A 22,500-nucleotide genomic window follows, 5' to 3' on the forward strand; every position below is an offset into this window, starting at 1 on the left:
CAGAATATTTTACAAACGCCCATATACTTCTGGTTGCCACTACGCAGGACCCCGCTTTTTTTCATCTTTTTGTTTTTAGCAAAGGCCTGCGCGTCTTGCGGCAGGACACGCCCCAGTGACTATTCACCTTGGCGCCTTGTCACCGATGCTTGACGTTATTGTGAGCCGGAACTGACTAACCGCTCAGCCATTTGGCAAATACAAAACAGCATTTATGACTTCATTTGGTTCCAAAGGTTTTCTAACCCCATACTTTCAGACCCACCATTTCTTAAATATATCAAGATGGATGTAGCTAACACACAGACAGTAAATACAAAAAAACAAAAAGAAATACAGAATGAAAGTAAGCTCCTCAAATCGTCGGACCTAAACATCAATTCTAATAAGTGCTTAGTAATTATTTCCACTTTCCTGCACGTGAACCCTGGTCTTGTGCGCGCCCTGAGACTTCCGGGTGGCCACCCTGATCCCGGCATCATAGGCCAGTTCCAGCCACTCCATGGCCGTCAGGATAGAGAAGCCCAGCCAGAGCCCCAGCTGACCGCCAATGTCCGAGAGGAGTCGGTTCCAGTCGTAGGACGGCCGAGATTCCACACGCCTCACTGCCAGATCCTCGAAGTAGATGACAACTCGGAGAACATTCTCTCTAGTACTAGACTTAATCGAATTGTAATCTGCTTTATCCCAGCCATTGTTTACAATCTCATTAAGGATTGCGTTATTGCTAGGCCAGAGAGCTGTAGAGTGAGCCACATCATAGGCTACCTCCTCGCAAGGAGGCAAACAACGGCTCAGGCAGTCCAGCTCTCCTTTTTCAAACATCTTGAGGACTTGCTTTTTGCAGACAAATTCGTCAGTGTTGGTGGCATTGCAGAACGAGATGTTGTAGAATTCTGGAGGACATATGAAATGTAGATCACAGCAACCACATTGATAGCCCAGCTCTCGCATGTAGCACGTTTTGCGGCAAGCCTCTGCCGTGTAACGGGTCCCTTCAGTAAATGAGTACACGTTCAACTCAACATTCAGTTCATCTGTAAGCTCCACGCATGCGCTGTACGGGGGCGGAGCTCGGCTCATCTCCACCTGAAAGTACAAAAGACTGCTCTCTCGAAGATCCACTATAATATCCTTGATAACCTTCAAATCATGTTGAACCTAGTGAATATACAGGGTGTCCTTTTTTTTAAAGGCAAAAACTCGATCAAATCAGAACTAATTTCAACGCAACTCAGAACAAACAAAAAAATTCCACCAAGAGAACATAAACTGTGTAAATATGAAAATAAATCTATAAAAGAGTTTGAGAAATATCAAGTTTTAAAAAGTTCAACCAAAATTGGGTAAAACGTAAAATTATATTTCTAAAAAGCGATCAGCTACAGGAGAGTGGTGGGCCCGGTCTGGTTTTTCAGAGAAATGACTATAAAACAACGACAGTCACATCAGAAGGATATCTCAACGTGCTGTGTAAGTTTTGGAGAAGTTTGGGGAGGAGAAAGTATGCTGACGAGGCCTCGATTCAGTGGGAAGGGACCACACCCCACACGTCAAGAGTGTCCCTTGTATGGTTGCAAGAAAGGTTTCGGAAACATTATCGGCCAAAAGTTTACAAATGAATGTAATAATAATGGTTACCACATTGTCCCAGACTTTAGCTTTTTGACAGACGGAAACAACCCACAAATAATCGAACAGTTGAAACTCAGTGTTGAACAAGCGATCCAAAGAACTGACCCATAAACATGTCAAAGGGTTATGCCAAAGTTCCAGTTGGGTATAGGAGAAGTGGTAAACATCTGGAAATTTAAATAGCCACAACCTATCCTCAGCTTATTTATCAGAATAAACATCAATGGCCACGAAATATCAGCCCAAACTAAAATAAAATATTTAGGTGTAGTGCTATATCTAGATATGTCAATGAAATCCCACGTATCCAGTCTTTGTAAAAATCTATATCTCCAACTGAAGAAAATGGGGAGTATGAGAAAATATCTATCTGTTGGTGTCACCAAAACTTTAATAACATCACATATATATCAAGGATTGATTATTGCAATTGCTTACTATTTATGAAAACCGATATCACTTATCATATTTCCTGGACATTTCCTGAACAGTGTCCAAATACGTGGGTACGAGTTTCTGTACCGTAAGCGTAGAGCAAGGGGGCAGAGACTTTTCTGGCAATTAATAGTTGTCAGTTTTTGTCTCAGTAAAAATCCAGTGGTTAATCGTTGTTTACATTGTGCTGTACAGAGAGAGGGGACGTCAAATCCCCACTTTCAGAAGAGTGTTTTCAGAGTCTGTAAAAGTTTTGAACTTGATTGAAAACGAAAACCAACCTTCTTGAGACCGATGTTGGTGCTTGTTCCTGGCATCACTATGAGGCCCTGGTCCTCAGGAAAGGCGATGGTGTCTTGTGGGTTCACGACGATTTTGAAGCCCACACTCTCTGTGGTGTCTAGGTATTCTGACTGCTCAACATCTAGTTCCAAGATGAGACCGTTGTCTGGGCCTGGTTGTGTGGTGTATCTGGCGATTGTTCAATGAACAAAAGAAAGAGTTTAAAACTTTAGATAAAAAGTGTCACTCGACATGTTGAAACACATTCTTTTAGCCATCTTTATTAATCTGTACTTCATAAGGTGGCCACCTTTTCGGTATAACAATTTTAAACAAAAACTGGTTTTCCGGGTTTTTAAAAAGACATGACTGTGTTGTGTATTTTTGTAGTTGATTACTGTAGATATTTTTTAGCATTGCTTTATATTCAAGAAAATTTTGTGTAAAATATGACATGACAAAGTAGGTGCGGTAATATGAAGAAAATAAAAACTAAAACAAAACAAAATTAATGTAAAAACCTAGCTTCATTTTTCGTTGATTATTGAATTTTCAAATTTCCTTTTTGATTATTAGTATGTTTAGGCCTTTGACTGCAGTCTGCACCCCCCCCCCTCCCCACCCCTGGCCCCTAAAAGAAAAAAACCCAGAATTAAATAAATTAGTAAGAATTTTCCAAACTAAAGAACTAAAAAAAATAAAAAGCAAAATCAAGATTTTTTTAAAGCTCTGAGAGCAAAAACACGAAAGCAATCAAAAACACCCACCCCTCCCCCTTCCACCTCCAAGTAGAGATAATGCAAAATGGCTATAGATAGATAGATAGATAGATAGATAGATAGATAGATAGATAGATAGATAGATAGATGGCTCTTTTGGGCTTTTTCACCTTTGACTTGATATGTCATTATGTTTTTGCAACATATCGTTGAAAATGAAGCATCTGCCATACTTGTAGTTGAAAATTGTCAGGAAATCTCCAATACCACAGGGGACCTGTAGAGAGAACAATTGGCATACGTTACGTAAGAATGGGTTGTAGCGATATCAATATACCAAATAAAAGCATCAATAAAAATGAATATAAACCAGTATGATAATAATAGAAACTACACTGACTGTTGAAGAGGACGAAGAACAGAAGAATATAAGGTGAGGGATAAGATAATACTTTATTATCCCAGAAAGGACATTTTTCTTGGCTTTACAGGACCGTAAAAACACATGAAAGTATACATAAAAATTTAAATTATACATTACTCTCATTAAAATGGAATATGAAAAGAAAAGTAAAACTGACAAAATGTATATTATACCACATCAGATGCATTATTCAACCAGGAATTTTACTACAAGACATTTAAAGATATAATAGATACTTACTCGAAAGAGCAACGCACATTGATGTTTATTCTGAAAATAGCCTGATCAATCAATCAATGCCTTTCACCCCTGGCAGGGTATAGGCCACATACAAACTCCTTCCATTTTTCTCTGTCCTGGGCCATCCTTCCCAGCTCGTTCCAAGCGAGCTTCATCTCTCCCATGTCCCTTTCCGTACATCTCCTCCATGTTTCCCGTGGCCTACCCCTTCCTCGTGCTTCCTGTGGGTTCCACCGCAGCGACTGCTTGTGGTGTTTTCCCTGGGCTTTCTGAAGGTGTGTCCAATCCATCGCCACATTCCTAGTCCTATTTCTACTTCTATATCCTTTTGTTCTGTCCTTTCTCACAGCTCTTCATTTCTTATTCTATCCTGCCTCTTAATTCTTAGGATACTCCTCTTGTTGATGAGAGTCTGGACTTTATTCAGCACTGTCTTTGCTGCCTTCCAAGTTTCACAGACGTAGAGGAGCACAGACTTGACTTTGGAATTAAAGAGTCGAGACTTGGTGTGCAGTGAGATGCTGCTTGCTTCCAAGATATTAATTTGATGATTGGTTGAATGCTGACCTTGCCTTGGCGATTCTTGCTTTTACATCTGCCTCAGTTCCCCCTTTATCATCGATGACACTTCCAAGGTAGATAAATGAGTCCATTTCTTCCAGGAGCGTGTCTCCCACTGTCACAGCGGGGCTTGAAACGTTTCCTAGCTTCACTACTTTCGACATACCCGGATGTATACGTCGGCCAACACTCCTTGATAGACTGTTGAGTTCCTTGGTCTTTTCTTTCATTTGAGCCTAAGTGTGAGAGAGCAGAGCAAGGTCATGGGCAAAGTCCAAGTCGACCAGCTGCTGACAGAGAATCCACCGTATTCCATTGCACTTGCCTCTGGTGGATTCTTTCATGACCCAGTCAATTGCCAGTATGAAGAGAAAGGAGAGAGCAAGCATTCTTGTCACACTCCTGTCTGTACCTGGAATGGTTCTGAGAGTTGCCTTTCTTGGAAGACTTGGCAGTTTGGTCCATCATAGGTGGCCTTTACAAGCCTGACGATTTTGTCAGGTATTCCACAATGCCCCATGAGTTTCCACCACAGAATTCTACACTTATAGAAGCGGAACTCCTCTCTCGTGATCGCTGATTCGCTGTGAGGAATTGAAACTAAAACATGGCGGCATGGTGAGGGGAGCGTTGGCTGCGCCGCACATCGAGACTTCGAATTACAATGCTCGCTGATGATAGTGATAGGGCTTGGAAGACGCCTTACATCAGTATTTTTTTACAGTCTTCGTAGAGGGAATAGTGAAATAGTACATTTTTATTTCCAACTGTCTAGACTGTTATAATTCGCAAAATCACAATGTTTTTGTGTTGTTGTTTTTTCAATGATGGGGTGGGGATCTAGATCTACTCACTCACAATACACTTGATAATAACAATAATTATAAACATTTATTCTGTTGGGAAAATATCTAGATCTAGTCTTACGATAAAGGGGACGCGGCCACTAACATGCTCACGGCAATTACATGTTATTAAATGTAAGGCTGTCCACAGAAAGGAAAAATAATGTAGCCCATCGAGGGGGATGTTGACTTGTCCCCCTGTAATCTCCACACACGCAGTACATAAATACACATACACGAACACGTATTAGAAAAAATAAGTGGTCTCTTGTTACGGATCAAATCGAAGTCCTGTTACAATTCAATAATTGATAATAGCGCGTATTTAGTCATGTGTGCAGCAGTTCACGTACATTGCAATGCATTGGCTAACCCTGCACTATATGCTATTTAATAAATACATTCGTCAGATCTGAAATCTTTAATTGTAATCATACTATGTGCCCACGCGTGGGAAGTGAAAGTGAAAGGAATTGAAAATGCTTTCAAACACAATTGTGAAAATATCAAAGTACATAATGTAAATATAAAGGCCCAGAGAGGTGTATGAATGCGAAAACAAATGTTTCGGATGAAAATGATACGCCAACTCTACTACAGCAAAGATAGTACATAACAAGATGGGCCACTCAGCCCAAAAAGTGTCCGCCAGAAGTTCGCTCTTTGCTTCAGATGGCGCTGCAGTCTGTTTTGAAGCTCTCTTTCGTTTTACCAGAAGAAGAATATTATGAATAGCACCTCCTTGCGTGCGCAGATCGACTGCTGTTCATCAGCAGTTAGGGTATGTTCAGTGCGGAGTTTTAGGGTTTTTTAAATTTTAATTACTTCTCGCCTTTCATTCTAAAGTCAAATTAAAGGAAGAAAACAATCACCCTTTCCCCCGGAAGAGGTTTTTTGTCAGCGTAACCATTAAAAAAAGCGTTCTTCCGAAATTTATTCCAAAACTTGCTAGTTTCACTTTGATTTTTTTAAACCCAAGTAGGGTAACTCTGTTTGCAAAGGGTGCGCTTTTGCGAAGAGAGCGCCACCGAATTTTGAGGACACTTTTTTTAAATTGGCTCAAGGAGAGAAGTGTTATTGTTATGTTGTTGACTACAGCACGGTCAGATAGTTGTAGGAGAGAAGTGTTATTGTTATGTTGTTGACTACAGTACGGTCATATAGTTGTGGCGCAACTTATTATCAAATATATCCTTAACTTTCGAACAGAGATTCTGCAACTTTTGCACAATGACTTAGATCTATATCAATTTGCCAAAATCAGATGGGCATCTGTTTTCAAACACCTGTACACGTTATTCAAGAAAATTCTGTGATAAATACAAAAAGCAAAAAATTAATCCCAGTCTATGGTTTCTACAGATTTTAAAAAGTTTACAACTGGAGCAATATCTCTTTTAAAAGTAAGTCCGTCCTTTCTTTCTAATGGCGATACATAATGCTTATTGAACGCATACTTTGAGAAATGTAATTTAGTGAAGAAATATGTTCACTATTAGACCAATTTCTTGTAACAAGTTTTGCTGCGAAAAAGTAGCGTAGGCGTTATGCGTATGCAAAGTGTGTGTGGGAAGGGGAAAGCGCTGGGAACAATCCCATTTCCCGCCTTACGTTCTGTAGACTTATTTTTACTACTTCTGTCCTCTGCTTTTTCTGTTGTTGCACCAAAAAACGCAGCAATTTAAAACCATGATTGCAATCTTTGGGAACTCAAAATTACAAACTAAATGTAAGAAATGTTCCACTTTTCACTCTGTAAAAGATGCCCTTGCTTTGAAAGCTATAGGATCATTTCCGAAAACGGTAAATCTTGCCTTCACTACGCCATTGTTTTCGGTCCTCAATTCCTCACAGTGCACGTGGTACAGCGCCTGTTCTATATTTATAGAATTCTGTGGTTTCCACAGAGTTTTCCTGTCCACGATGTCAAACGTCTATTCAAAATCTATGAAGTTGACCACGAGTGGTGAATTCCATTCAAGCGATTGCTCAGCAATGATGCGCAGAGTAGCGTTCTGGTCCAAACATTATGGGTTCTTACGGAATCCTGCCTGATTTCCTCTGAGCTTATAATCTGTTGCCAGCGTGAATCTCTCCTGGAGTATCATGTTAACAATTTTCCCAGGTATGGGCATGAGTATTATGCCTCTGTAGTTGTTACAATTGCTGATGTCTTACTTCTTTGACAGCTTGATTGGTGGCCTTCCTTCCAGTCTGAAGGTATTTCCTCCAATGCTAAGTAGCAATTTACTCCTTCTTTTATTTTTTCAGTGTTCGTTTACTTCACATTCATCCAGATCTTGAAGGGCTTGATATCCGTTCTTCAGTTCCAACTTGAATTCATTCTTCTTTACAGGGTCTTTATGCTAGATGGTAAAAAAACTTCTTTTATGTCTTTATTTCTTTGTTTTTAGAGGTATATATCTGCCCCTGTGTGATCTTACATTTTGCGTGGAAATAGGGTAAGATAGTTCGTTTATAATACTCTTTATCTTTTTTTCATACATTCCATTAATTAATGAAAGATAACGAAAAAATTGGCAGAATCATTAAGAAAGCTAGCAAGATCTCTGAATAAGATCGTACAAAAATTTCATCCTACAATTGCCAGCCTAGCACGAAATACAAAATAATGTCACTCTTTCAATCGTAGAATGGTATAAAAGGGACATAACGTTATTGTCGATCCGAAAACGTCTTAATTTTCTTAATACAAGGAACATTTTTTAATGTACTTTTTATGCACAAGAGCAGCGTGGGGATGCCAGCCAAGCTTGTTATCAATCGTTATTCCAGGATATTTGAAGAAGTTTACAACCTCCACCTCCTCATCTTTTATAAATAGTGATTTTTTTAACTTTAAAATATATTATTAATTCCATTAGCATTTTGATATTTAGTTAAAGGATGTGGTAATCTCACCAATTTGTAAATACATTTACTGCGTTCCTGTATTCATTCTCATTTGTTGTGAAAATGCCCCATAGAGTGGAATCATTAGCAATTTTTATTAGTTTGATGTGGTCGTGAATATTAAGTCGGATTTTACACCTTTTGATTTTACATAGTGAGTCGTGAGGTCGATTGGTTAAGAACTGAAGAATCCAAGCTACAATGTTTTTGTTTATGTTCATGCTGATTAATTTTGAAACCATTATGTGGGGTTGTATTGTGTTGAAAGCGGATGAAATATCAGCAATAAAGTATCTTGCAATAATTTCGTGGTGTGTCTATGTGTTTGCAGGTGTTATCCAAGAACAAGATAATGGCATCCTCTGCGCCCCTCTTGGCGCGACAGGCAAATTGCATGTCATCTTGTGTCTTCGGTTGATTTCCTCAGTTCTTTGAGAACCAGTTTTTCTAAACATTTCATAAGAACTGTTGTTAAAGCCACAGGTCTGAGGCCGTGCAAAATTTGTATTGATTATTTCTTTGGGACAGGAATTATTTCAGAGCATTTCCAGAAGAAGAAGAAGAAGAAGAAGAAGAAGAAGAAGAAGAAGAAGAAGAAGAAGAAGAAGAAGAAGAAGAAGAAGAAGAAGAAGAAGAAGAAGAAGAAGAAGAAGAAGAAGAAGAAGAAGAAGAAGAAGAAGAAGAAGAAGAAGAAGAAGAAGAAGAAGAAGAAGAAGAAGAAGAAGAAGAAGAAGAAGAAGAAGAAGAAGAAGAAGAAGAAGAAGAAGAAGAAGAAGAAGAAGAAGAAGAAGAAGAAGAACAACAACAACAACAACAACAACAACAACAACAACAACAACAACAACAACAACAACAACAACAACAACAACAACAATAACAACAACAACAACAACAACAACAACTTATTATTATTATTAAGTACCTTGTTGGGTTTCACTCACCATATCAAACTCGCATTTCAAAAGTGCATCCACTAATTGATGAGTCGTTGACACGTTTTTGGACTTGTGGTGTTGCCACATCAGTTCTACCACTTGTTCCTTAGTGAAGTTGTTCTGTGGCAATAAAATGTAATAATGTCGTTTTAATGAAGAGGGTGTATCCTTTTTTCGTCAATACATTTCCCTTATAAATAATTTATCAATGAGAATAACAGATCTGGCAGAGGGGAAGGCAATACAATTCAATACAATACAATGTGTGTGTGTGTGTGTGTGTCTGTGTGAGTGCGTGTGTATGTGTTTGTATGTATGTGTGTATGTGTGTGTGTGTGTGTGTGTGTGTGCATGTGTGTGTGTGTGTGTGTGTGTGTGTGTGTGTGTGTGTGTGTGTGTGTGTCTTTACGAATTTTTCTCCCCTAGGAGGAACTTCAAAAATAGAAAAACAGAAACTTTAACTACACAAAGAATAATTCCAACTAAAGCTTACACACAGATTCGGTGTTCTTGAAAAGACCCAGTGTCAACTGAAAGACTACATAACATTGTTAAAGAGTAAGCCTGACAAAGTCTTAAGGGGGGGAGGGGGGGCTACACCTGAAGGCTACCTCACTTATTACTTAATTAAGCGAATTTTATCAAATTTCACACATATATCAAGCATAGTATGGAGTCTTTAAATCTGCAATCAAATTTGAGAAAAAGTTTCGTTTCCATGGATACGGTGGCTATATTGGATTTTGTTGACATGTCTTACGTGATGAATACGCACTTATTGCTCTTGGAAATTAGTTGCATGCGTGTTTACAAACTTTAGATCTAAAAATATGTCTGTTGTTTTTTTCCTAAACGAATTAGAAAAATTTTTAAGAATTTTTTTCCTGAGGTAGCATTCAAGTTTTCAAATAATCCTTAAAAATCCACACTCCAGACACCATCACCAAAAATTTATTCCATATATCAAAAATTCAACAGGCGAAGTTTTAGTATTTTATCTTCACTTCATTCTGTGAAAATTTCATGAAGATTGGATGAAAAATGATGGAGTTATTCAAAAAAGTATAAAGAAAAGTCGCGTTTTGAGAAAACAGCCAATACAGAAATATAAAATACTGACTTTATGAGGAAATGGCTGTGACAAACATGCCCGGTATGGGAAAAATTACTGGTTTTTGGGGGTTCTTATGAGATGAAATAGTTGTAGGAGAGGCTGAGGAAGCTAACAATGCCTACAATTCCATAATTTTGAGCCAAATTTTGACTTTGGTGGTGTAGCCCCCCCCCTCCCCCCCCCCTCCCCTTAAAACCAGTGACAAAACCTGTTGAAGAAAAAAATTTGAAGAAAATAAAAAAGATTGACGATCTGAACATGAGTAGGAAAGAAATACACAAACGAACAAAATGGGGAAGAAAAAGTGTACAAATAGAGATAGAAGGAAGAGGAAAGAAAGCATCGAACAAAAGATAGAAAATGCTAAATGACCTAAAGAAATATGCAAATATGTATGCCAAAAGGAAATAACAAGCATGTTAAAAAACAACTGATGAAGCAATCTCAGATAAACAAGAAATACTTTGTGTATGTGCAGACGTTTATACAAAGCTACAATAAACATGGGTAACTTCGCCAAAAACAGTAATGAAAACAAGGCAAGACCGTTTACAGAAGAAGAAATAGAACTGGCTCCAGTAAAGAATTTTAAAAATGAAAGTGCCTGGCATTGACGTAGGAACTATCGACATACTAGAAAGAGGAGGAAAAACTAAAAAAACATATAGAACCAAATCATTCAATGAAAGTTTATAAACTCAAACAAAAATCTACAGACTAATAAGTTTATTGTTCCATACGTACAAATTGTTTACAAGAGTACTCCAGAATTGAACGAAAAAAGAGCTGTATGAGAACCAACCAAGAGAACAGGCTGGATTTAGAAAAAGACACTCAACAGCGGATCATCTACAATCATTAAACCAAGTTACAGAAAATGCCACGAATGCAATCTACAGCTATGCGTTGGTTTGATTGATTGCGAAAAGGCTCTTGACTCCTTTGTACGCTGCAAATTTTTAGGATTTGAAGTTACATAAGCATGGACATGATAAACATCCAATAATTGATAGACATTTATCGAGAAGCGTGAGCTAGAATCATCCACCTTGATAACCGCGTGTCAGAAACGTTTGCTATAGAAAAGGGAGTGAGGCAAGTACATCCCATATCACCCAAACTATTCACTGCAGCAATCAAAGATATTTTCAAAAAGACATCAAACCGTTAAAAAAATTTAATAGAAGAAGAAAGGGTATCAACAACAACAGCCTCAGACAGGTTCAAGAATTTAAGTACTTCGGAAGTATATTCACAGAGGATGGGCGACTGAACAGAGAAATTGAAACACGAGTGCAAAAGGCAAATACTGTTAGCTACCAGCTTACTCCACTACTGAAACATCCTAACATCCCCATGACAACAAAACTCAAAATGACCAACACCATATTCACCCCGACACTCACCTATCAATGCCAAACATGGACCACGAACAAGACATTAGAGCAAAGAATTACATCATGTGAAATGCGATGCCTTAGAAAAGCAGTAAACAAGACCAGGCGAGACAAAATTAGAAACGCAGTAATAAGAGAAATGGTTGGCACAAATGATGTCATGCATCACATCCAACACCAAAGAATCAAATGGTTCGGACATCTCAAGGGGTTACCAACACACCATCCAGCACAACAACTTGCTTACATCAAACATTTGATGGCAACAAGGCTAGAGGGCGACCGAGAAAGACCTGGATAGATGGAGTCCGGGAAACATTAACAACACACGGCATCCCCCTAACCCAAGCTCTCCGACAATTGGCAGACAGACGTCTCTTTTTTCACGCAACGCACAAAAGGGTATAAGCGGCGGATAAAAGTAAAGTAAAGTAAAAGGAGAACAGCTGAAAGACGAGCAGATATTCGCCGATGATGTGGCACTTTGCACAGAATCGACAATAAATGGAAAGTAACCTAAATATGATAAATATAGAAAGAAAAAAAGGGGACCTTAAAATAAACAAAGACAAAAGCGACAAAACGACCGCCATAGAAGACAAGAACATTGAAAAAATGACGTAATATAAATGTTTCGGGAAAAACATAAATATGAAGCAGGGTACAAAAAGGAGGTGAACAGAAAAATATATGTGACTTGGAGTTGCTCTGAAAAATACAGAAAATATTTAAAAATCAAAATCTGCCGCTATAACTGAAAGGACAAGTCTCCAGTCGCTGCATTGTCCCAGCAGTAAGCTGTGGATACCAAACCTGGGCAATAACTAGAAACATCAATTAAGAAACTAAGGACAACACAAAGAACAATGGAAAGGAAGACGCTGGCCATAAGAATACAAGACCCAAAAACCCACACAAAATATGAGAGAAAACAGGAGTGATAGATGTACCCAAATTCACACTTCAGCATAAATGAAAATATGCCCGCTACATCGGCAGAATGAAAGACAACGGACAGACCAAAAGATAGAAGCAGAATGGAGACTAAGGACTGGGGAAAAATCTAGAGACAGACCAGAAAGAAGATGGCAAGACGACATCAACGAGAGGATGGGAGCAGCCTGGACATGAAACACTGCTGACAAAACAGAGTGGAGGTCGTTGTTGGAGGGTTATATCCTGCAGTGGACGAACAACGCCTAGAAGGAAATAAAGATACAATATGTTTTGTACCTGATTAAAATTAAACTAGAGCGTGTTGAAGAGTTTTCTTTACACTGTTGGCATCATAATAAGACAATAATAAAAGAACAGACAACAGACATATGTTGGCAAAAGGAACGTACTACAATATTGTTATTGATTTACATCAAATTGTATACAGTCTTTTAAAAGAATGAACTGTATTACTTTTATGTCTTAATATCATTTTGCATTTAACTCACAGAGTCGCTATGGAGGTGCTCAATGAATTCGGGTTCTGTCTTATTGTATATAGACAACCGAAGAGGGTTGAGGTTGCATATGGTGATCACTGGAAACTCCATCTTGGATTTATAATCTACGGTGGTCTCCGTGGTCGTTGGGTTGTGGAGAAAGTCCTTTAGCGTCTGGCTAAGGTTGAATGTAGCTAGACACGCCCCTGCCAGGACTAGCGCTGCCCACAAGGCACGCTTCCATTTGCTCTCACTGGACACGGCACGCTGAAGGCCATGCATGCTGGTGGACTCGCTGAACTCTTGGAAAAGTCCCATGCTGCTACACAGTTCCTGGTTCCAGGGTGAGGGAGTTTGTAATGTTTTTCTGAAAACTAAGTCTTGGTTTAGAAACTGTTTTATCAGCTTAACGTTCAGTGCGACGTATCTTTATTTCTGGGGCAATTTGATAATAATATCATTATAGGCTACAAGGTAGGTGTTATAAACTGTATTTTGTAATCTGTTAGTAAATAAACAAACAAATAATCAAACAAACAAATAAACAAACACAGTACAATGCATTACGATTTTAAAAGGGGGAATACAAGATGGATCTGACGGCGAGAAAACCCTTTAAAAAACAACCGGTTTGAAAAAAAGCAACTTTCCCACATTTAAGAAACGGAAAAGAAAAGAAAAAGCGGGAAAATTCCCAAACTTATCAAGAAACAAGACAGCAACAAAATGATTAAAAAAATGATAATGACAATCTAAACTGGAGGGGTTATTACTTTTTCAGAAGAATGGAAAGGAACAGTGTATTACTATGAGATTTTTTTTCAAGTAAACTAAAATGTAGTGGCTATCATAACAAAAATATAATGTGAGAGTTCAAACATATAGTATTATATAGTGTAATTTTTTGAAGTATATATTATAGAACTCCGAAAAATCTTCCACTATTAACCGCACTCCTTTACTTCTACAGAATCCAGATTCACTAAAAGCTCATCGAAACCAAAGATTCTTCGGTGTAATATGCCTACATGAGAAATAGAGAAGTACACTCACACCAACACAAGACTTGTCTTTATGGCTTCTTTTCAGAGCGTGCCTCGTGTCACACACTTATAGAGATAAAATTTTAATGGCTGTTGAAATGGTATCTATTTTGATGTTTTGTTGACTGCAGTCTTCGATTTAAAAATTGAAGAGAGCCGGATCATAAAACACTGACTGGTCTAATGGGCATCTGTGGGTCTATGCAGGAAGAGTAGCGGTGTGCGACTTTGGCCATTCATCTTTAAAGCGTTGGAACTTTGAAAGAGGGAGAGAGAGAGAGAGAGAGAGAGAGAGAGAGAGAGAGAGAGAGAGAGAGAGAGAGAGAGGAGAGAGATGGGGGGGGGGAGGGAATGAGTGAGACAGAGGGAGGAAAGGAGAGAGGAGAGAGAGAAGAGAGAGAGAGAGAGAGGGGGGGGGAAGGGAGAGAGAGAGGAGGGGATGAGAGAAAGAAAGAAAGAGATACAGAAAGACAATGATTACGGGAATTTCGATTTTAAAATGTATTTGGGGTAAAACGCTATTTGAAAAACGGTTTTGTTCCGTTTTTATGGTTTAAAGGTCAATATACACTTGTCAATTGTCAGCCCCGAATATATTTCCCCTGTCCTCTTCTTGTCTTTTGGTTCAATGAACGCGCATTCAGTTAAATAGACAATGGTTGTTTAAAACATCGAAGTGACACCGGGGGTAGGTACAGAAACTATTCCCAATGACAACCGAACTCTTTTGCATAAAAAATCAGAACTCTTTGCACTGTAGACTCTCTTCTCATTTCAGTTCAGTACTTTTGTTCTCTTCTCTTACTTAGGGCTTAGACTTGATCGTAGAATAGATCTAGATCTAGAACTAGATTTAGATCTAGAAGAAAGAAAAATCGGGAAGGATTTCTATCTGTTCTGTACCGTGGTCTCCAAAATCCGTATGTAAATCTAGATCTAGATATACATATACATTTAAATTACGACTGAATAACAAGCAAGCATAGAATGATCATACCCTTTTCTTCAAAAACAATTCTTCCACTCACACCAGAATCTACTTCAGTTTAGTTAGATCTAGAATCTAGATCTAGATCTACATTAGATGTAGTCTAGTATTTAGTAACCCATCACCATCATGCTCATGTAGATCAGTGTAGGAACAATATATCTAATGGGCCTGTCTGTTCCTAGTGTCACTGGGAATAGTTTCCGGGCCTATCCCCAGTGTCACTGGGAATAGTACTTTCCTTAAAACATTTAGACATTACAATGAATGTCGTCCTATAAGAGCCAGATCCGCGTATCTTGATTTTGGCTCGACAATTCTTTTCACCCGTCGAAAGATCGTATCATGGGCTTCATTTGTATATAAATTTAATTGAAGTCCTCGCCTTAAAATCGCTATAAATGGCAAATAACTGTTTCGCTTCTCATAGCTGTTTGCTTCCAAATTAGCTCATCTTGAGATGTGCGGAATTGATTTCAATATTATTACAAGTTGAATGACGTAACAAAAATTACTACAGAACCGACAGTAGAGCCAAGAATTCCTAAATCGCGTATCACATGAAACGCTTTTAGGGCTTGATCGTTTCCTGTGTGTTGATCATTCGCACTACTTTCTTACTTACGACCCGTTGCGCCATCTGGCGTTTAGGACAGCAACAAAGGAACTCAAAAACTGTCTGTTTTGGGTCAACGTCCTCCCCGAATGGTTCCATACTTCATTTCAGACTCTACTGAGCGTCTCCAGGTCACTTTGGGTCTGCCCCTCTTGCGAAGTCCTTCTGGTGTCCAGTGGAGGTCAGTCTTTACAATAGTCTGGTTCTCCTCTTAGAACATGTCCAACCAATCTCCTTCTTCTCCATGTTAATATGGTGGTCTTATCTTCTTGCCTACTAACTTACTTTACGTTTTCATCCTCAGTTGCCGTTAAGCGTCGAGGGGAGATGCAGTTTTCTATGATAGGCCAGCTCCGCAGCTCTTTCATTTGTGATGTTATGTCCTCGTCGGGGGAGGTGGAAACAGGACAAAGTAGGGGATAGCTGGGTCTGGGTGAAGTACGGTGTGACTTTATGTTACTGAGGCGTTACGCTAGCCGTGAAGGCCGACCCAGGTCACCCCGAAACGTTGCTGGCTACAGGGGCTCTGGTGAAACCGTGACTGGCCTAGCAAACCGAAGGCAGGTAATTACTGACACGAAACAATCAAAGGAGAAACAGCTCGCACCCCTCCTATCTCATCCAAACCTCTCCATGGACACAAAGAGACAGCTTATCACCTCTTGCCTACATGTTCGTAAAAGATCTGCGTTGGAAATCATCCATACATACCTACATTAATTAGTTTTTGTTCCTCCTGAAAAATTCGCTGAAAACCTTGATAAGTGGAACTGGCTCTTATAGGACGATGTGCTGCCGTATATATATATATATATATATATATATATATATATATATATATGTATATATATATATACATATATATATGTATATATATAATATATGTGTGTAGGTATGTTTATGTGTGTGTGTGTGTGTGTGTGTGTGTGTGTGTGTGTGTGTGTGTGTGTGTGTGTGTGTGTGTGTGTGTGTGCATGTATGTATGCCTGTATGCCTCTGTGTCTCTCTCCGTCTCTCTATCTCCCTCTGCCTTTTTGCCACTTGCTCTGTCTCTCCTTCTGTCTCTCCTTCTGTCTCTCCGTCTGTCTCTCTGTCGTCTCCCGCTCGCTTGCTGGCTCTCACTTCGCTTCTCTTCTCGTGTAAAGATACTGGTACTTTGGAAGATAGACTTTGAAATCTGAGGTCGTTCTCGCATGTGAGATAAACGTAGATCTACAGTGTTGGACTAAGCATCAAACCGTTTCAATATCATATTATCGTAATATCATATTCTCACTTGACCATTCTTACCTAGCCTTCTGTCTCCTTGTCCTGCCCCCCTTCCCCCCCTCCACCCGATGCATCCGTTATCTCAATTAAAGTCCCCCTCTTCTGTGTTTCTCTCTCTCTCTCTCTCTCTCTCTCTCTCTCTCTCTCTCTCTCTCTCTCTCTCTCTCTTTCTCTCTCTGTCTGTCTGTCTCTGTCTCTCTCTCTCTTTCTCTATCTCTCTCTTTCTCTCTCTGTCTGTCTGTTTCTGTCTGTCTGTCTGTCTCTGTCTCTGTCTCTGTGTCTCTCTCCCCCTCCCCCTCTCTCTCTCTCTCTCTCTCTCTCTCTCTCTCTCTCTCTCTCTCTCTCTCTCTCTCTCTCTTTCGTTTCCCGTTTTCACTCTCCCACTCTCTCTCTTTCTCTCTCTCTTTCTTTCTCTCTTTCTCTCTCTCTTCTCTGTCTCTGTCTCTGTCTCTGTCTCTGTCTCTGTCTCTCTCTGTCTCTCTCTCTCTCTCTCTCTCTCTCTCTCTCTCTCTCTCTCTCTCTCTGTCTCTCTCTCTTTCTCTTTCTGTGTCTTTCCCTATCTCTTTCTGTGTCCCTCACTATCTGTCGTTTCTACCCTTGGCCCCTATGCCACCACGTTCTTAAGCTTCCTCTTCATCTCCCTTTGCCCGACTCCACTCAAATTCAGGTTTTACTTCAGACCACCACTCACCCCATATAGATAGATAGATAGATAGATAGATAGATAGATAGATAGATAGATAGATAGATAGATGTTACTTAATCACACCTACCGATGAATGAATAGTTGTTGGATGAAATCAGGGTAACTTGTTATCCAAACATTTTCATCATTTTAGAATTGATTTTATATACATTAGTTACGCAACCCTTTTCATGGACTTTGTTAAGAGTTGGTCGTGGGGGGGGGGGGGAGAACTGGTCCCACTGCACACTGTACAGAGGTTGAAGGAAAAGATAATAATAGTTACATATAATAATAATAAAACTATAATAATATCAATAACAGCAATAGTAAAGATAATAATAGTAATAAAGTAACAAAAAGAATAGTAATAGTAAAAATAATAATAATAGTAATAATAATGATTATTATCACAATAATACATGTAATAATACACTGTGTAACAACAACAAAAATGAAATTATATAATCTTGATAAATTTTCTAGCTTTTGTTAATTTTGGGATCATTTGGGTAATAAACAAAATAAGCTATTAACAATTCTGTGGACGAACATTTTGTCTGATCAGCTAATGAGAAGACTTGTGTATCACAGTTTTTCGAAACTCCTCTACTTATCAAATACGTAGATGCATTTATAAACAGCAGACCATACACACACACACACACACACACACACATACGCACACACACATACGCACACTCATGCGCGCGCGCATCCGCTGTCCCTCGACCAAACTGAACTCCCGAGTTTAGAAGCTTTAAACATTTATAGCAGTTTTTTATGACATGGTCGATCGGACTCGCCAACACCAAGCAACTGCTGAGTAAATGATTGAAATCTACGTAGATTCTCATCAATATTTTAGCACTGAGGCGGCACTCTCGTATACATCCTAGAAGCAACAATCATTTCACGCTTTTGTGGTCAAAAGGCAACAACTACAGGCAAGAGGCCATTATTTTCTGCTTGTGTTTGCGCTGTGGTTTTTTTGGACTTTCTTTGCAAGTTTCACATTTTGAAATTTCGGGAAAAGCAAAATGTCGTTACTATGAGTATTTTTGTGATATTATCTTATTATTCTATTTATCTTTCTTTTGCTATATTTGTTTCACACCAGCGCTTACAATACACTCGCTGTTTTTGGTCTTTTTGAAACCGTTCAGTAAAACAAACAGTGCAATTTTCATTACAAGTTTTTCGTTCAGCTGGCTTTTACATAGGGAGATAAAGTGCATAAGTCAATGAAAGATGAAAGAAAAAATAACAAGAAACACTTTAATAATAAAATAGTTCTAGAACAGTGAAAAAAACTCACTTCATACAATTTGCTTTATGATAATTTTCTTAGATTCTGGCTTGAGGGTTTATCCTGAGCTGTTTCTGTTAGTTTAGTCAGATTTTTGCGACGCTCACAAAAGAATAAGGTTATATGAGCTTGCCGAGTTGTTTCTAAAGAGATGAGGGTGGATTGAGGTAGATGGTGTATTGTTGAAGCTTTTTTTGTGCTCTCTATCCCGTTTTTAGCTTGTTTGCGTTTTTTCATTCTTTTGTGGGAAGCGGGAGCGAGTTGTAACTCTATCTTTTGTTTGCATAGTTTTGTAAATTACTTCGACTAGCCTCATTGGGAAGGTGGTGGAAAGGGGAGGGGGGTATGGCTATTTTTACCTTAAGGACCTTAGGCAGACCTGGGCCTTCTATTTATGTCCTCACTTTGTTGCGGGTTTTTTTGGCCAGTGAGCATTTTCACTTCCTCTCTGACCTTAGATATTAGTTTCATTGCATCGAAAAGGAATTTTGATCTTTTAGAAAGATATTGAGAAAAAAAAAAAAAGATTAAAACTGCACAGACAGGAAACTTAACTTCTATAATGCGATAGACTTTGCTCCTGAAAGAAAAAAAACCCCTCAAAACAATCTCACCCTGAAACCTGGAACTGTAGACCAGCATGGGACTTTTCCAAGAGTTCAGCGAGTCCACCAGCATGCATGGCCTTCAGCGTGCCGTGTCCAGTGAGAGCAAATGGAAGCGCCCCTTGTGGGCAGCGCTAGTCCTGACAGGGGCGTGTCTAGCTACATTCAACCTTAGCCAGACGCTAAAGGACTTTCTCCACAACCCAACGACCACGCAGACCAAGGTATACTACAATCCAAAGATGGAGTTCCCAGTGGTCACATTATGTAACCTCAACCCTTTTCCTGTAACGAACTTAGTAGCTGAAATGGATTTCATGACCATGTCGAACTTCTGGGAGGCTGTAAGTTTTAAAAACATGTTCATTTTGTGAGTATGTGCGTCTATGTGTGTGTGTGGGTGGGTGTCTATGTGTGTTTATGTGTTCATACATGTGTGTATGCGTATGTGTTTATGTTTGTGTGTGTGTGTGTGTGTGTGTGTGTGTGTGTGTGTGTGTGTGTGTGTGTGGGTGTGTGTGTGTGTGTGTGTGTGTGTGTGTGTGTGTGTGTGTGTGTGTGTGTGTGTGTGTGTGTGTGTGTGTGTGTGTGTGTGTGTGTGTGTGTGTGTGTGGTTGAAAGACAACATATTTTCGAATTTACCAGCATGTTTGATTCTTCTTCCAACAGCAAGTGTAATGAGAAGCTGCAATGATTGTTATTGTACGTATTCCTTTGTCTTCGTGTGTAGTCAGACACTAAAAAGGGGAGCAAACAATTACCGTTTATTTGATCGTCTAAAAGTGCAAACTTGACAAAATATATTGTTTTCTTTGTGACGGCAGAATAACTTCAAACTGGAAGACGTGATGGAAAGCATAGTACAATTTCAGAAGTCGCAAAACGTTCCCATCACTTTCAAGCTGGGTGATTTAGTCACGGACTGTCAATTTGATATGGTAAGTACACCCCCCCCCCCAAAAAAAAACAACAACACAACCATAGGACTCATGAGATTTCTGGTGAATCCTGATTGTACTAGCTTGTCCTGCTGCACTTCATTCCCCTTAGTTATGTTATGCCTAGCCACGAGGTTGATGGCTGTGGTTCGAATGCCTCTAACTGATTCATACCCCCCCCACCAATAATTATTTTGACTGCAGACGCAAATAATTTGTGAACTCTTCGTGACCCCACATTTTAAAAAATATTAAAAATGTCGAATTCGATAAAAACCTCTATGTATGGCATTATGTGTGGCATTATGTGTGGCATACAGATGTTCAGAATTTAACAACTATTCAACGACAAACCCAAACAAGGGTTTACATGTAAGTGGTGAGGGAAAGCTGATCTGAGCGGACCTGCGTCAAAACACCGGAGACTGTGAGCGGCGCTGCAGGCTGAATCAGTTAAAGAATGTTTTTCAGCAGGGATGTTTGCGGGATTTTCATGACTCTCCTCCCAAGATGATAGGTCCTACATGACCCATTGGAGCAGAGGAAGGTAGGACCAACGCTAATATTTTTTAAACGCAATCCCACATCATCACTCATCACCACCATTATTTCTAAAATCGCCATTGCTTTCAGATCATTAACTTACATCCATAATCCTTGAATCTCTCTCTGTAACAGTTAACTGGCATACTGAGTATGCTCGTAATTCACCTTTAGACACTATCATACGCATTCTTATCTACTAATCCGATGGCGTCAATCTCATATGAATGGGCAAGGGATTAAAAAAGGTCCTATGTGACTCTTAAGAACATGTACTGTGATGTAAGTAGCGTTAACCTCTCAAGGTACTACACGTGTACAAACAGTCCTATAACTATTTAGTGGAGAACACGATCTGGTTATTTTATTTCCATAACCTCCTCCTCCTCCTCCTCTTCTCGCTCCTCCTCCTCCTCCTCCACTTCCTCCTCCTCCTCCTCCTCCTCCTCCTCCTCCTCCTCCTCCTTCTTCTTCTTCTTCTTCTTCTTCTTCTTCTTCTTCTTCTTCTTCTTCTTCTTCTTCTTCTTCTTCTCCTTCTCCTTCTCCTTCTTCTTCTTCTCCTTCTCCTTCTCCTTCTCCTTCTTCTTCTTCTTCTTCTTCTTCTTCTTCTTCTTCTTCTTCTTCTTCTTCTTCTTCTTCTTCTTCTTCTTCTTCTTCTTCTTCTTCTTCTTCTTCTTCTTCGATCAAGTTGTTTCCTGAACACTAAATTTCTATTTTCCACAGGTACCCTGCAGAGCTGACGATTTTCTGACAGTTTTCAACTATAAGTATGGCGATTGTTTTGTCTTCAATAAACAAATTAAAGAAGACTCCAATCGTACAAATCAAAGGTGAAAGATATGGAGAAAAAGTATATTACATAATTTATAGTTGGAGTTATTTCAACTTTGTCTGTATCGATTATACTAGAGATTTTCTTCTCTAAAATTGCCTTCTCTTACCTCCTTTCCTGCTCTCTAGCAATGTTCTGTCGTTTGCTTTCGTCTCCACTTTCTACCCCCACCCCCTCACCTCCTTTACCCCCTCCTCTGGACTACTGACTCTTTCCGCAGACTTTCTACTACTTGGCTCCTTCTTACTGGTGTCTTTTTGCCACACCCCTGATCTTCTGGTAGGAAAGATCTATATCTAGCCTTCTCGGCCGCTCAGGCACAAAGTAGACTATCAAAACCCCACTCTTTTAAGCTCTGAGAGGGAAAAAAAGCTGTTCTATTCAAACAAAGTCAAAAGACACATAGTTCACAAAAGTTCTTTTGTTTTGCCTTTGATTTATTTTCATTTTCTATAACTCTGAACTGATGTGACTCATCTTGGGAGGGGGGGGGGTGGTTGTGGTTCTAAACATGGGTGTGAATCGAAAAGTATGAAGAAAAAAAAAAAGAAGCTAAAAAGAGCCGTTCGTGTATAATGAATACATCATTTAAATAGAGTATGTCAGAGCTTATGACCTTATGGAGTTGCGAGCGCTGTAGAACTCTTACAAAAATAGAGTATGTCATTCTTTGTTCAAATGAGCGTCTCCAGATACACAACGAAGCCTGGTCCAGATAACGGTCTCATACTGGAGC

The 22,500-nt window shown here is 39.3% G+C and overlaps 3 protein-coding genes across 3 annotated transcripts in view; 1 reads left to right on the forward strand and 2 right to left on the reverse strand.

The window, feature by feature from the left end:
- The window catches only part of LOC106012859 (degenerin mec-10-like), a 4,639-nt gene extending 179 nt beyond the window's left edge, over nucleotides 1-4,460 (reverse strand). Inside the window, exons 1-4 of the mRNA XM_013087037.2 lie at nucleotides 4,329-4,460; nucleotides 3,242-3,348; nucleotides 2,298-2,541; nucleotides 1-1,161 (exon numbers count right to left, since the gene is read on the reverse strand). The exon at nucleotides 1-1,161 is cut by the window's left edge and continues 179 nt beyond it. Coding sequence (XP_012942491.1) covers nucleotides 394-1,161; nucleotides 2,298-2,541; nucleotides 3,242-3,348; nucleotides 4,329-4,460 — 1,251 coding nt within the window. The 3' untranslated portion in view covers nucleotides 1-393. The remainder of the gene's footprint in view (nucleotides 1,162-2,297; nucleotides 2,542-3,241; nucleotides 3,349-4,328) is intronic.
- An 8,429-nt stretch (nucleotides 4,461-12,889) lies between these two features.
- Nucleotides 12,890-13,588, reverse strand: LOC106012865 (acid-sensing ion channel 5-like). The gene has a single exon (XM_013087044.1). It carries the CDS (start codon nucleotides 13,252-13,254, stop codon nucleotides 12,937-12,939), a length of 318 nt encoding a protein of 105 aa, XP_012942498.1. The 5' UTR covers nucleotides 13,255-13,588; the 3' UTR covers nucleotides 12,890-12,936.
- Nucleotides 13,589-19,486: 5,898 nt separating this feature from the next.
- LOC106012861 (degenerin del-1-like) overlaps nucleotides 19,487-22,500 on the forward strand; it is a 5,865-nt gene continuing 2,851 nt past the window's right edge. The window contains exons 1-3 of the mRNA XM_013087039.1: nucleotides 19,487-19,795; nucleotides 20,276-20,389; nucleotides 21,656-21,749. Of these exons, the coding sequence (XP_012942493.1) occupies nucleotides 19,487-19,795; nucleotides 20,276-20,389; nucleotides 21,656-21,749 (517 nt within the window). The remainder of the gene's footprint in view (nucleotides 19,796-20,275; nucleotides 20,390-21,655; nucleotides 21,750-22,500) is intronic.

The sequence above is a fragment of the Aplysia californica genome, unplaced genomic scaffold, assembly GCF_000002075.1.
Source record: "Aplysia californica isolate F4 #8 unplaced genomic scaffold, AplCal3.0 scaffold00536, whole genome shotgun sequence".
Classification (NCBI taxonomy): domain Eukaryota; kingdom Metazoa; phylum Mollusca; class Gastropoda; order Aplysiida; family Aplysiidae; genus Aplysia; species Aplysia californica.

What these genes read in the sequence shown, in the direction of transcription:
- LOC106012865 (XM_013087044.1), bottom strand. Translation starts at nt 13,254, where the DNA reads ATGGGACTTTTCCAAGAGTTCAGCGAGTCCACCAGCATGCATGGCCTT.